The sequence below is a fragment of the Portunus trituberculatus genome, chromosome 31 (genome assembly GCF_017591435.1).
Source record: "Portunus trituberculatus isolate SZX2019 chromosome 31, ASM1759143v1, whole genome shotgun sequence".
In the NCBI taxonomy this organism is placed as follows: Eukaryota; Metazoa; Arthropoda; class Malacostraca; order Decapoda; family Portunidae; genus Portunus; species Portunus trituberculatus.
In genome coordinates this window covers 9,062,713-9,078,393 of record NC_059285.1, presented here as the reverse complement: position 1 = coordinate 9,078,393, position 15,681 = coordinate 9,062,713, and the positions used below count along the sequence as shown (strand labels likewise).

At 41.4% G+C, this 15,681-nt stretch overlaps 1 protein-coding gene across 1 annotated transcript in view; it reads right to left on the bottom strand.

Moving 5' to 3' along the window:
• LOC123511204 (mucin-17-like) overlaps positions 1–15,681 on the bottom strand; it is a 94,667-nt gene that overhangs the window by 13,650 nt on the left and 65,336 nt on the right. The window contains exons 12-13 of the mRNA XM_045266882.1: positions 14,476–14,571; positions 12,866–13,322 (exon numbers count right to left, since the gene is read on the bottom strand). Of these exons, the coding sequence (XP_045122817.1) occupies positions 12,866–13,322; positions 14,476–14,571 (553 nt within the window). The remainder of the gene's footprint in view (positions 1–12,865; positions 13,323–14,475; positions 14,572–15,681) is intronic.

Genomic DNA, 15,681 nt, shown 5'->3' with positions numbered 1-15,681 from the left:
TTAACATGTTATGACCTCTGAGAGCAAAGTTATTGCATATCAAAAAATTCTTCCTGAATCTGTGGCAGAACCCACTGCTAAGAAATACCCCACAAGCTCTGATAACACAGCACATGTGCTCTCTCTCTCTCTCCTTTCAGGCATTTGAATTTTATGTAAAAGTATGAGCTTTTGCACTTTCATGTCTTAAAAATGCAAACTCAGATATATGAAATGATGTGCAAAACAGAAAAAGAAAAAGAAACCACATATTACAAGCATTGTATATTTCTATAATAATTGGAATCCGGCAACTCTTATTAACAATGGGAGTCATATGACTTGGCCGACAAGCACAGTCCTGTAGAGGCAATCATGGGTGACACACACCAGCGCATTGCTCGAGGGAAGTACATGAGGAGGTTTAAGAACGTCGCTGTGAGGGTTGGTCTGTCTCCCAGATCACTATCAGAATCACTACTGGAGTCTTCACTTTCTTCTGTCTCAATAAAAAAAACATTGTCTTCATTTTCATCACCATCCTCAATGTCACTACCGAGTAACACGGACATAACATCACTCGGAGTACCATTTCCTCCCTCCAGTTCACGGTGCGAGATGTTGCCTCAAAATGGGAAAAGATGACCTATTGTGTGGGAACATATATGTCTCAAGGCTCGAGGAGGCAAGTGAGAAAAGTTGCCAAATACTGTACCTCCACTTGCCCCAGGTCCAATAGTGAGGGGTAGAGATTCAAATCATTAGCGCGGAAAATTCATAATTTCCTGAAGGATGCCATGAAGTGACTTCCTGGACAGCCTAAGGAGTGTTGTAGGGGACAGAAACTCTGTTTGCAGTGACTCTACCTCCTGCTGCTGCTCCTGAAGCAATCGAAGATCTTCATTGCTGAGGTCTTCAGCATGGGCTCAAGCAGGTCTTCTAAATCCCTGTCCTCCAGTTGCTCCCCACCATCACCCAGTCCTGCAGCAATGGCAATGGCAAGCAGCTCCTTGTTGAGTGCAGCCTGGTCAGGCACAGTGAAACCTTTGAAGCTGTGCACTGCTTCTGGCCACAGCTTGCGCCACACCGCATTCATGGTGGCTGGCGTCACCTCCTCCCAAGCAGCCACGATGTGCTCCACTGCCATCTTGATGTTAAAACCCCTTCAATATGCCCTCACTGCAGTCAGGTCATTGTCCATGGCTCAGCTGAGCTCTCGCATGGTCCGTCAAGTGTAATATTTCTTGAAGGTGGCTATCACCCCCCGGTCCATGAGCTGCAGCAAGGGCATCGTGTTGGGAGGCAGGAAGCACACGCAGATGTTACTGCACCTATCAATCATGGATGGAGGATGGCCTGGGGCATTGTCCAACACCAGAAGGATCTTGTTGGACAAGTTTTCCTTCTGTGTACCTTTCCACGAACTGTGATAGGTAACCAGTCACGTATTCGTGAAATATTTTTGATGTGACCCAGGCCTTGCTGTTGGAGGTCCACACCACCAGCAGCATGTTTTTGTTAACATTTTTAAAGGCCCTGGGGTTTGGCGAGTGGTACACCAGGGGAGGTCTTAGCTTAACGTCTCCCTCAGCATTACCACGCAGGGCCACCGTCACCCGGTCCTTAACTGCCTTGAAGCCTGGTGCCTGCTTTTCCTCCTTGGATATGTACATGCTGAAACAATGGAGAAAAAATACGCAAGAAATCACGTGAACATTTAACACTAATACATATGCCTAGCCACAAAAATATTGTTAGTAGCAAATAAAAAACTGTTAAGGGAAGTTTTTTATTGAACCTAATTTTTTTTCATACTGCACTTATGGTAAGCTCCAATTGTTTTTAAACTTTAATATTTTGTTTGAGGGGGTAAAAGTAAGCTATTCTGTCCATTTCATCAAATTTGGGTGAATGGTTGCGGAGAACCAAACAGTGTGTTGTTTTATTTATTTTTTTTCACACTTTATTTTTCAGTTAACTTTGAAAAATTCACCATAAAAACTTTGTACATATACGCAACTTTTGTGGGTGTTAGTTTTTCTAATTTTTGTTTTGTCAAAAAAAAAAAAAAAAAAAAAAAAAAAAATGAAACGAATGCTTTGACATCTATCACCATGTGGTGAGATGGGAGAGTGGGAGAGCAGGGGGGAATGGGGGGGCAAGGTCACACTGCCTCACGTACACATAGCAATGATGCATATAAAACTATGCATATTTTCACAGCTATCATTGACAGCTGTGCTTATTCATCATTGTCTTGTTTGTTTTACTACATCTTCTTGAAGTTTTTTTTTTTTTTTTTATATAGCATGTGGGCTTTTCACGGGAATTTATGGGCTAAAAGGTACTTTTTAGGGTACCTCCTATCTCAAAAGCCCACCCGCTAGGAAACCGTTGCCCTGAGTGAGGAAGCCCAACCTGCACTCAGACCATGGACAGGATTCGAACCCGTGCGCTTGGAGACCCCTTGGATCCCAAAGCACACATGGTTCTCATCAATTCATGCCTTTAAGGACAATAGTTCTGAAAATTACACAGCTACAAATGTAACATTCCTCCTCCTCTATGTCCACCTACACACTGGCATGTAGTCATTCTGGTAGTGAGCTCCACCCTCTGCTGATGGCTAGGATGCCAAAGGGTGAAATTTATCGATAGAAAAATATTCACATAAAATCTTATACGTTGAAATAAGCAATGTATGATACATCATTTTTTTTCACGTGACTCAGACAATGATGCAAGAGTGTGGGTCATTTAAAAAATGGCTTCCTGGGAGAAATGACATTTGTCTTCTTTTAAGACGAAGGTAGCGAGGCATTTGCTCCCTTATTTTGACTGACGCTTTTCCACTTTTTAGAGAGCCAGCACTCAAGTGTACCTTTTTTTTTTTAATCTTTTCTTTTTTTTTGCCCTTGGCTGGCCCTCTTCCCTAAAAAAAAAAAAAAAAAAAAAAAAAAAAAAAAAATCATAGAATGATAATTGTTTGTTTTCACTGTTTCACTGTTTGTTTGATCTGCTGCAGTCTCTGACGAGACAGCCAGACTTCAACCTATGGAACGAGGTCAGAGCTCATTATTTCCGATCTTCGGATAGGCCTGAGACCAGGCACACACCACAGACCGGGACAACAAGGTCACAACTCCTCGATTTACATCCCGTGCCTACTCACTGCTAGGTGAACAGGGGCTACACGTGAAAGGAGACACACCCAAATATCTCCACCTGGCCGGGGAATCGAACCCCGGTCCTCTGGCTTGTGAAGCCAGCGCTCTAACCACTGAGCTACCGGGCGTGACAGGGTGACACCCTAAATTATCGCATTCATGCACTTATGCACTTGACGATACAGTAACAATGACCATGTGCATAGAATTTTAGCAACATTAAAATAATTTCTAATATTTAACATATATGCCTAGCCAAAAAAATATTGTTAATGACTTACCGTGCAGGCATCTTCTCCCAGAAGAGGACGGTTTCGTCGATGTTGAACACCTGCTTGTGTGGGAAGCCTCCCTCCTCGACTCGTTTTTTTAATAATTCCAGGAAGGCACTCGCAGATTCTTCATCTGAGCTGGCAGCTTCCCCACTCATGCTGACATTGTGAAGGCCAGCTCACTCCCGGAATCAATGGAACCAACCCCTGCTTGACGTGAATGTGTCTTCTGTCCTGCTGGTGGTAGATGTTGTTGACTGCAAGTCATGCCACTGTGACAAGGCACGCTCCTGAACTAGGCTGCTGATCGGCATCTTGCGTTGTGTCCTGTCCTCTATCCACCTGATCAGCATGTCCTCCATCGTGTTGAGACGGGAGTCCCTTGAGCCGCGGAGAATAAGGGAAGTCGTGGAAATTGTTGATGCAGCAGTCTCGCGGTACTTATCCTGGTTCTTCCAAATTGTTGATATAGTTGATCTAGGGACAACCATTTGCCCTGCAATGATACTGTGAAGTATACCTGCCTCACACTTTCTTATAAGCTCAAGCTTATCTTTCAAAGGCAGGAAATTGTGCTTCTTGGGGCTGGGGCTGGAGGTGGCTGCATGCGGCATAATCGAAGCAGCACGTAAGCAGGAGGCGGAACTGCGGAGAGTTTACACTTCTACCTGGCGGGGTGGCGGTTAATTTGACCGGATGGGTGGCGCAAGACATAAATGTCGAATTGGTGAGTCAGTCAGTCGAACCTTGAGGATTGGGTATTAATTCACTGAGGTCGAATTGCGAATGGTCAAATTGCGAGGATCCCCTGTACAAGGGAAATATGACATATTCTTACAGAAATATAATGAAGAAGTAAAACAATTCGTACCTGTTTATAGTTAAGAAAAAATACATGCTTGGTACAATGCTAGATGCATACAAGTTAAAAAGGCAAAAGATAGAAGAAACTAAAAAAACAGAGAAGTAACTATAACAGATGGCAGAACAAGGATGCCAGAAATGAATATACAGTGGAGACTCAATACTCGAATTTAATTAGTTCCAAATGGACATTCGAGTATTAAAAAGTTCGATGACTATTGATACCTATAAATCAGGTAATTCGTTCCAGCCATTGCCAAACCCAAGTTTAGAAAACAACAGTGGTTTAATTTTGCAGTCGCCACTAGCATTGATGCACAGCAGCAGGGTTAGCTTGTCTTTCATGGGCTTTTGTCCTGGCAAACACTTCTCTTCCTTTGTTATATATATAGATCATGGTTGGTAGATTTTTTTTTTTTTTTTCTAAAACAGGCCAGTTTCATCACAATTTTACTTCTGCAAGTCACCCTCTGCGAAGTTGAGCTTCCCCATGAGATACGCTTTGCCACGTCACGCAGTCAGTAGCTTGCACGCGGTTGCCCTGGTCAGATGTTCGCTGCTGTGTCCGGGTTTGTGGTTTTTCCCCCCGTTTTCCAGGTGAGGCCACGTCACCTGTTGTGTGGGGACAGTGCCTTCTATCCGTTATCCTATGCTTGGACCGGATAGAGCCGTTCAAGTGGCTATATTTGTAATATGGGTAGTTGTGAGGAGCTTACGGCTCTTGTTGCATCACAGGGTGGCGGCCATGTCTTCCTCTGGTGAGGAGTCAGCTGGACCTACCTTGGGCTCTTCCACGGGTTCCAGGAGCTGTAGGAATGCACTCAGTCATTTGGAGGGGGCTGGTTCTGCCGCTGGTCTTCCGCGCTATGGTGGTTTACGGGAAGTTTGCCAGCTGCCGGGCCATGGGGCGCATGGGCCTGCCAGTGTAAACAACTCTGCCACTGCGCCACTCTCACCGCCCACACAGGATGCCGCACCGTGGGACGTGGTTCTGACAGCCCTGGCAGAGTTGAGGGATGAGGTGAACAAGCTGAAGAAGGACAGACTGCCGCCTGACCCCCTGCCAAGCAGGGTGAATGAGGGTGCCAGTACTTCCCAAGGTACGCAGTACAACGGTTCATCTGTTAACACCTTCTGTGGTTTTTCTGACCAGTCCGGTGCTGATGGTACTCCCCCTGAGCTCAGCTCCTCTGAGTGTGTGTTGCTGCATAATGCTAAGGTGTTTGGACCTTCGGACACTGACTCTGAGGAAATTGATCAGCAGATCGCCGATATGGTGAACTTCTTGTTTACCAAGGGCATGCGTACTGAAAATTACATTACAGGGTTCTCTGTGAGGATGAGGTGACTAAGCGGCCAAGGAACTGCCACGGGTTAGCGCCAGTGGAATGCAACCCTGAAGTGTTGGATGCGCTTAAGACTGACACGAAGAAGACGGACCACCGTCTTAAGGAAGTGAACCAGGGCATCCTGCCACTATTGTTACTAAGTCGCTCTTGGCGCTGGACAGGATGGCCCAAGTGAACAATATGCCGGAGGTGGCTCGTGAGGTGGACCTGCTTAACGGGGCCGTGGCCTTGTTGGGTAATACCAACTACAAAAACAACTTAGCAAGACGTTTCGCCATGAAGCGCGAAATTAACTCCAAAGTACTCACATTTCTGTTCTAGTAAGGTGCCAGTGACTTCTTTTCTATTTGGCGATGATGTGTCTCAGTCTGCTAAACAGATCGAGGATTCAGAGAAGCTGAAGTTTAAGTTCGCGCCTAAGAAGCCCCCCTCTACGTGGTCCTTCACGAGTTCTAGAGCAAGAGGGTTTTGGGGCTCTCAGTCACACAGGAGTTACGCCAGGTTCCAGCCCTATGGTCTTCAGCGGCAGGAGACCAGGGGTGTGCAGCAGCAACACTTTTCCACACGGCAGGACTCCGTTCCAAAAATTGCCAAGGGCCGGGGTCAGCCCAGGCCCCGGCAGCAATAGAGGCAAGTAAGGTTTTTGAGGATGGCAGACTTCACTATTTACTTAAGAAATGGCATAAAATTACTTGTGACACAGCCATTTTGGATATTGTTGCAGGCTGTCACTTAGACATTAAGGTTGATGACATTAACCACTTGTTTTCACAAGAATTAGAATATACAGTATATTTAATGCCACAGAGACACGTATCATTTCTGAGGAAATAGACAAACTTCTTAGACTTAAGGTCATTCAACTTAGAGAGAAAGGAGGGTCGTTATTTCGCCAATTTTCTTGCGATGCAAGAAGAATGGTGAACATAGGTTGGTGCTCAATCTAGAAAAATTAAATCAATTCATCCCTTACCAGGCCAGGGCCACTCCTCAACTTATGTGTATTACGGAGGACATGAAATCAGACCTCAGCTGGTGGCTCCACAACGTCACTCTTCAATATAGGATGATTCATCGGGCAGCGGCTGAAATTCAACTATTCACTGATGCTTCTAGCACTGGTTGGGGCGGCCAGCTTCAACATATGACCGCTGGTGGTTGCTGGTCCTCTGAGGAAAAATTGCTACATATCAATGCGCTGGAAATCAAAGCTATACTTTTTGCTCTTCAAGCATTCACGCATGAGCTAGGGTTACTGGTCGATTTCCCCAGGCTCATTCCCAACAGCAAGGATGTTTTGACGCATCTGTCCATTGCCGGGTTGCACAAGGTCATGCGCCACACTCGACTCATGGCTTGCTCACTTTCTGGGAGAGCCTGCGAGAACAGGGCGTTTCTGCAGCGGGCGCGGACATCTTGCTGGCTTCCTGGAGACCAGGTACGGCTAAACAGTACCGGCCGCATGTCGCTAAGTGGTACCAATTTTGTGTTAGACGGGGTATTAATCCCCTTACTCCCTCTGCCTCCCACGTCATCAACTTCTTAACGGAGACGTTTCACAGAAATGTGGGCTACGACTGCGTTAACATGGCGAGGGATGCTCTGTCTTCGCTAGGGATTGTGCTTGATGGATGCAGAGCAGGGAATCATCCACTCATTTGCCGGTTCATGAAAGGAGTGTTCAATCTAAGACCACCTACACCCAGGTATACAGCGACATGGGACATACAACCTGTCTTGCAAAAGCTTTGGTCCATGCATCCCGTGCGGGAACTCTCGCTCAAAGATCTCACTTTAAAACTTGTCACTTTAATGGCACTCACTCAAGCTGCCAGGGTTCAGACTTTACATTTATTACTGCTTCATGGCATGGACATTACAGATGACTATATTTCCATTCCACTGGGTGGCACGGTGAAGCAATGTAGACCTAATTTCAATATTTCCAGGGTGCGATTTCAGGCTTATTCTCATGATGATAGTTTATGTGTTTGTAAAACTTTGTTGGAATATATTACACAGACCAAGGCTCTTAGATATGATGAACACCAGAGAGTTTCCAAATTATTTATTAGCATCAACAGACCACATGCAGCTGTGTCAAAAGACACAATTGCATGATGGGTAAAGTCATTGCTGTGTATGGCGGGTGTGGACACGAGCATCTTCAAGGCGGGTAGTGTGAGGCCGGCTGCGGCCTCGAAGGCCAAGGCTATGGCAGTCCCACTGATGTGCATTATGAATAAAGCTGGTTGGTCTAGGGAGTACACATTTGCAAAGTTTTATGATAAACCAATTGTAACCAATTCTGATCTGTTTCAGGATGCAGTCCTTCAATAGGCAGGGGACGGTGACATGTATCAGCTTATTCCTTTTGGATGTCATTTATTATTTGGGTAGTGTTCTGCTTAATGTACATTTTGGTTTGTACCCATACCTGTTTTTTCTGTGGTCTTGTTTGTCAAGGGGGTTTCTTATGTATGATCCTGTATTCTACTTTGTGGATAATTAAAATGCTGTGCACAATTGGGACTTGAGCGTTTTGTTTTTACTTTTCATTTTTATCCATCATCTGAGTCCGACACCCACATGGCTTCAAAGCCTCATGGGAAGCTCAACTCTGCAGAGGGTGACTTGCAGATGTAAAATTAATAAAGTACATGAGACTTACCTTTGGTCAGTTGAAGTGTGCTTGTAATTTTACGAGGCAAGTCACCTCTGCTGGAGGAAAGCTTTCACATGCCCTCCTGCCCCTCCCTCTTGTCAGGTGCGAATTTCAATAGTATTCTCAGTGCTACATCATGTGGGTGGTCGTTTACTTCGGTGCGAATTTCAATAGTATTCTCAGTGCTACATCATGTGGGTGGTCGTTTACTTCGAAGTCTGACTGCGTGACATGGCAAAGCATATCTCATGTGAAAGCTCCCCTCCAGCAGAGGTGACTTGCCTCGTAAAATTACAAGCACACTTCAACTGACCAAGGTAAGTCTCGTCTACTTTATTAATTAACCCCTAAAACTTGGCCTTGCATTCGATCGGGTCCAACGGCCTTGGTTAGAGTGATAGAAAACAGGCCCCTTGTATCCTCTCTCTCTCTCTCTCTCAATCAAAATGTTCGCAAAGAGATCTAATTTGTATATTTTTTGCAAAAACATATATAAAATGCATACAAAAGGAGTTTCTGGTGGAATGTCCTCCCCCCCAGTGGTTGAACCTCCTATATCCGTATCAGAGCTCAGAACATCACTATCTTCACTCTCTATTATTGTAGAAACTGTTAATTTCAAAGCCCTTCTGATACCACTCTCATTCAAAAGTTGTCTCCCTGCAACATGGCGAGAGACCCAAGATGTAGAAGTAAGGCGCGCGGGAGAGGTGGAGGAATCGGACACTGTGAAATCACTGTCGCTCCCACCATCCATCATGGGAGTTGGTGACACAGTGAGGTATAGCATACGTTTACTCCTGACTTGAGGGCTCGCCGTGCCTCACAACAAAATTAATTCCAGTTCTTTTCTTGAAATTCATAAACCACTCTTTACTTACTTTAAAATCATCATTGGAATCAGATGTAGTATCAGAAATAAGATCACGATCCAGCAGCCTAGCCTGGAGTCAGATGTAGTATTAGATATGAGGTGCCCGTGCCATATTGTTGTAACCCCGGAAAATTGAGATTCTGAGTTAACAGTTGCTCGGTGTAGGAGAAGGGTGTTAAAGTCATATGCTAAGGTCGGCCAAGCCAAACTCGACCATTTGGGCACCTAAAACAAGGTGCAAAGTCACGCAAAAACATGACAGGGAAAGTCGAGACTAACATGTTGCATCCCGAGCTGTGTTGTCGTATCTCCAAGCTCACAGCTGCTGGCAGCCATCCAATCAGCAGCGCATAAGCGCGTGACGTCACACCCACGCTGCGCCTCAGCCAATGAGAGGCATGTTTTCCTTCTCTCTCTCTCTCTCTCTCCCTCTCACGTGCGTCGCCCTTTATCTCGCCATGGCAAGACCTATGTTACTTTTCCTGAAATTATGGCTTCTACCAGCGCCCCTTCAACTTCTCCAGCCTTGGATTGTATTTTAGGTAAAGACAATGCATAAATACATACTTTTACCTTTAGTCAACCCTTTTGAACAATAATAGAAAATGAAACATACTTAGAAGGATAATGAAAGTTGCGCTAATAATAAATTATTTATTTTTCGCTCGAAAAAAAAATCATATAAAACCGAGTTTTGCAGCTATCATCATGAAATCTTCACACACTCCTAATTTTAACATGTATTCTTAAACTAGCACCTTAGAAACCATTTCACCTAAAAAACATTTACCACTACGGAAATAGGCTAAAAAAATCTACCAACATGAACCCAAAATTTTCGGATTTACAATTGAAAACCACCATAACTAAACAAAACTACCCGAGATCTTTCATTTGATGTACAATCCTAGATAATTCTGACCGATTTCATGCGTGTTTTCAGAGTTTAACTTTGAGCGCGTTTTACTCGAAAGTAGGGTTGACGGGGTTACGACAAAATGGCACAGAGCGACTCATATAAGATCATGATCCAGCAGCCTAGCCTTCTCACAAATTATGCCCTCTGACACCAGCCATCTGCCTTTGGTTTATCCAATCAACAATTTTTTCACTTCTTCCACTGCTGCAGATCGCTTAAATTGTCTTTTCACACCAATTGCCACATCAGGTTTTTTAATGAGCTGTCTTCTTCAGTATTGTGGCTACTGCAGATTTAGCCATATAGCACTCAGCTGCAAGATGGGTTATTCTTCCTCCTTTCTCATATTTATCAATAATCTTCTTTTTCCTTTCAATGGTTGTCACTACATTCTTTCTTGTAGGCTTATTCTCACAAAAAAAAAAAAAAAAAAAAAAAAAAAAACTGGAAAGAAAGCGCAGAACAATGTTATTCTTACGACAGCGAAGGACACACTGGCTGCGGTGGGGCACGTGGGGCAGCAAGAAGGGAGAGACCCTTTGTTTACAGCCACGTGGATGGACGTTTGACTAATAGGTATTTTTTCGAGTATTAAGTTGAACTTTTGCGTTTGACCATTGAAAAGTTTGGCTATTTAGCATTCGAGTATTGGGTCTCCACTGTATTAGAGTAAGAAGAGAGGACAAAAGAAACTTTGAGAAAGATGTGGTGAATAAAAGCAAAGATGAACCCAAACTTTTCTATAAGTTTATAAATGGCAAAACAAAGAACAAGGAAACAATTGAAAAAATAGTTAAAGAAGGGAAGACATACCAAACAGAAAAGGAAATGTGTGAAATAATGAATGAGAGCTTCAAAAAGGTGTTCAATGCAGAAGAAAATTTCACAGAACCTAGTAGGACAATGCATTGCCAAGGATTACAGGAGATTGCAGTGCACAAAGAGGATATTAGAAGATTATTGGACAAGTTAGATGTCAGAAAAGCAATGGGGCCAGATGATGTATCAGGCTGGGTGTTAAAAGAATGTATAGAGCAATTACTGGATCAAATTTGGGAAATAATTACAAGTCGAATAAATGAAGGGAAAGTTCCACTAGAAAGAAAGAGAGCCAACATAATTCCAATATTTAAAGGAGGAAAGGCAACTGAACCACTAAACTACAGACCAGTGTCACTTACAAGTGTCATAGGGAAGTTGTGTGAAATAATTATTAAAGAAAAATGGGTTAAATTTCAAGAAAAGGAGCAAATCATATCAGGACACGGAGGTCATGTGTATCAAACTTATTAAACTTCTACTCAAGTTATTGCAGAATTTGAAAACAGAGATGGATGGGTGGACACAGTATACCTAGATATTAAAAAGGCTTTTCATAAAGTCCCTCAAGAAAGACTACTTTGGAAACTAGAGAGCATAGGAGGACTGTGAGGAACTTTGCTAGAATGGACAAGAGATTATTTGAAGGATAGGTAAATGAAAACTGTGATCAGACATACATACTCATCTTGGGGTAAAGTAACTAGAGGAGTGCCATAAGGCATTAGCCCCATTATGTTTCAGATTTATGTAAACGACATTAACATTGGGATAAACAGTTATATAAATTTATTTGCTGATGATGCAAAACTGCTAAGAGCTATCAAAACCAGAGATGACTGTCTGCTATTGCAGGAAGATATAAACAAAATCTATGAGTGGAGCAGGAAGTGGATATTGGAGTTTAATGCCAAGAAATGTCACATAATGGAACTAGGAAAGAGTAAGAGAAGACTGGTATAGAGCTATTTGATGGGAGAGGAACAAATAATGAAGACTAAAGAGGAAAAAGATCTGGGAGTGATCATACAGAAAAATCTGAGCCCTGAAATAATAACAAAGTACTAGATAGTCAATAGCATTGAAAAGATAGACAAAGAAGACCTGGTGCTGTTGACACAAGAAGATGGAAGGACAAGAGAACATGAAAAGAAGATCAGGATGAGGAAATGGAATGCATTGTATAATGAAGTTGTTACAGCATGTAATGTGCATAACTTTAAGGAAAATTTAGATAAATGGAGATATGGAGACAGGACACTATGACCCCTGTTTGAACCCTGTACAATGGTGAATACACACACAAACATTTCATGACAGCAACTACGGTGTACTTTGTTTTCTGTTTAATTTGGGTTACTTTGTGGCCTATTATGCATGTTGGTAAGCACACATTTACCTTGGACGGGGGATATTGGATAAGAACGTACAACATGTTTTCCCCAGTGCCACCGTTACCGTCAGGTGTGCGGGCTTTACCAGGCAGTTGCTGTTTCACCTCAATAAAAGAGGGAAGTATGCTTATCATTACTTCCACTGCTGGAGACTCAAAAGATCTTATCTATCAAAATACACCAAATAAACTGAAGCTCCCAACACAAGAGTAAGATGAAAATGAGGTGAAATGATCATGAACATATAAATGTGTAAAAGGAAAAGAAATAAAGAATTGAAGCATGTTAAATATTTTCAAATAGAAAGAAGCACTGAAATGCTTTCAAATAGATAACTGAGTTACCATCAAGTGGGTCTAGACCATAAACACAAAGAATTTATGTCCATCATCAGGAATTAACTAAACAAGACTTAACATATGGAAGTAGTCTCCTTTTGTGAAGAGGATCTATGTAATTATTTCAAATTAGCATCAATAAACAGAGGATGTAGAAAATATCATTTCTCATTCTGTTGGACCACTAAAAAATATTGTCAAAATACTCATATGATAAGCACTCACCTGCTACTGGGGATTCAAACAGACTGAATGGCTGACTTCCCACAGTATTTGCTTGTAAATTATTCTGGAATAAGAATGGAAAGCTGCTATCTTCAATAGGGTTGTTACTGCTACTAAACTGCTGGGAGCTATGGTTTGGCATGTCTGAGACTACTGGACTCTCTTTGTACTCCAGGCTCTTCTTGTTACAAAATTGAAAGGAGGATTTGCTTGGTATACTATTAGTTGAGTGAGGTGAGGAAACAGAATTGGATATTGAAACCACTAGAGAAGGAGTTGTACAACCCATTTCTGGATTATTCTCCAATGCTTTCTTAGGTGTGGAGATGATGGGAGTACTGCTTTGTTCAGAGTCTTTTGAGGTTTGTGGTGTATTCTTGGCACTTGAGGACTTCATGAATTGAGAGGAACAAATTTCATTTACTGCTTCATTGTGAGTCTGAAAATTTTGTGTCATCTGTAAAGAGAAGAAAATCAACAAGTTAATGAACTCCTAATATCTCTCTCTCTCTCTCTCTCTCTCTCTCTCTCTCTCTTTTTATTACCATTTAGACTTTATATGGGAATTTATGGGCTAAAGGAGGTACTTTTTTGTGGTACCTCCTATCTAAGCCTACCTGCTAGGGAACCGTTACCCTGAGTAAGGAAGCACTACCTACACTCAGACCGTGGCCTGGATTCAAACTTGTGCACTTGGAGACCCCTCGGACCCTAAAGTGTGTGTGGTTCCACTGTACTACATTAATAGCCTATAGTCTATTAATTTGCTATAGTTGAAGCTTTCTTTGTTACACTATCTCTACTTGGTCTGCAACTCTAAGTTATCATGTCTCCTGATTAATATAAAAGCTGACCTCTCAATCAATTTTAACTGCATTCATTTGAAATAATACTTAATTGGTGGTCTTTACAATGGACAACAATTTTTTGTAATTCAGATATGCAGCACTGGATGAATATCAGTTTGTTGTATGTGGTGTGTGAATAATACATACCCCTACATAAACATATACATAAACTTCAAGGAAATATTAATGACTTTTGAGTAGATACATGGGCAAATAAATCGAGATGAAGTTTTGCGGTACGCAACTAATCATGGTCATGTCAAGTGCTGCTGAATGTAGCACTGATTCCCCTATGCATTGACACCAACCTGACTGTACACATTCAAACATGCCATAAGATCATCTTAGCTCCTGGGCTTCTAAAGGAAGGAAGGTTGGGTTTTCATTAATTATCCTTGTATCAGGTGTGCAAGTACATATGTCCAGGTCTTTCCACACAAGGAGTCAACAGAAAAATAATTCCATCCACCACAATAGACACAGCTCCTCTTTCTATATCAGATGCATTCACCATATATGTATAAAGTATGCATTTCTAACCCTGCAAACTATAGCTTTACAAACTGTGAATGCTCAACCTCTTTGTGAAAGGTTTCCTATCTAATAAATTTTTTTTTATCCAAATATCACCTGGTATAAAGCAAGGCACCTATCATAGTCAAGAAAGCTAGTTATAAAAAAAAAAAAAAAAAAAAAAAAAAAAAAAAAAAAAAAAAAGGATCAATTTGCTTTTAGAATGATACAAATTTGAAATATGCTTACCTCAAGGGAACTGTCTTGTAACTGAGTTTTATTTCCAGTTGAATCTTCTGTCATCATAATGTCTTCTTGTGATGTGGGTAAAGATGTCTCTTCAATCTAGAAAATCCAATTTAAGTGCACAATTTTTTTTCTTCAATACTTGACTTCTATAACTATTAGGCAATAAAGTAAATAATTTGAAAGGCTAAATGTTTTGGAAAGAATAATATCACCAGCACTAAATCATGACATACACTATCATTTTCCCACTATTAAAAAAAAAAAAAAATAAATAAATAAATAAATAAATATAAAAAAAATAATAATAAATAAATAAAATAAAAAATCTGTATAAAGATTTGTATTTGTATTTGTTTTAACATATCCTGTTGGTTTAAGAACCTCATTTTCTATATTATTTGTTCATTATAGTAGCTACTGAAATTAATTCATCTCAGCCTCATTATCAGCACTATTCTATCTAAAAAACACTATTCTACATAATGCATTTTCACATTAACCCACTGAATGTTTCTCACATCACATGATGTGTTAGTGTGGGGTACACCCAGAGGTTTTCCACCTCACATGATGTTTTACAAATATCCAGTTTTTTTACTAATTATATTTCCCTCTTATGGGCAGAAGTTAGTTTCCTGGGAGAGTTAGGCATGTTTTCCGAAAAGGCATGGGAATTCTGGGTACTCTCCTGCCGACACAGCTGTCTTTATAGTCATGGCAAGTAGACGCTTTCTATGTGGAGCCCTGTTTTGAAGAGTATCGCACACTGGTACAATTCTAAGAACCATGAACACAACTCAACTTGAAATATGTAAATAAATATATTGAAAGGGGAAAAAAAATAAATATAAATAAAAAATTAAATACATACATACATGCATATATATATATATATATATATATATATATATATATATATATATATATATATATATATATATATAGACACACACACACACCGTATTTTACGGCTTACAAGACGCACTTTTTTTCCTAAAAAAATACCCTGAAAAATACTAGTGCGTCTTCCAAGATGAATGTTGTATTGTAAGGCAGCATCCAACCTCAAGTGAGCTTGGACACTTGACCGATAGCGACCTGGATTTGTATGTTGAGTCATTACATTATGATGTTAGCTTAAGTACCATTTAATTTAGCCTTTTATATTATGTAAACTCAGTACTTAGGTGTTACAGGTATTTCCAA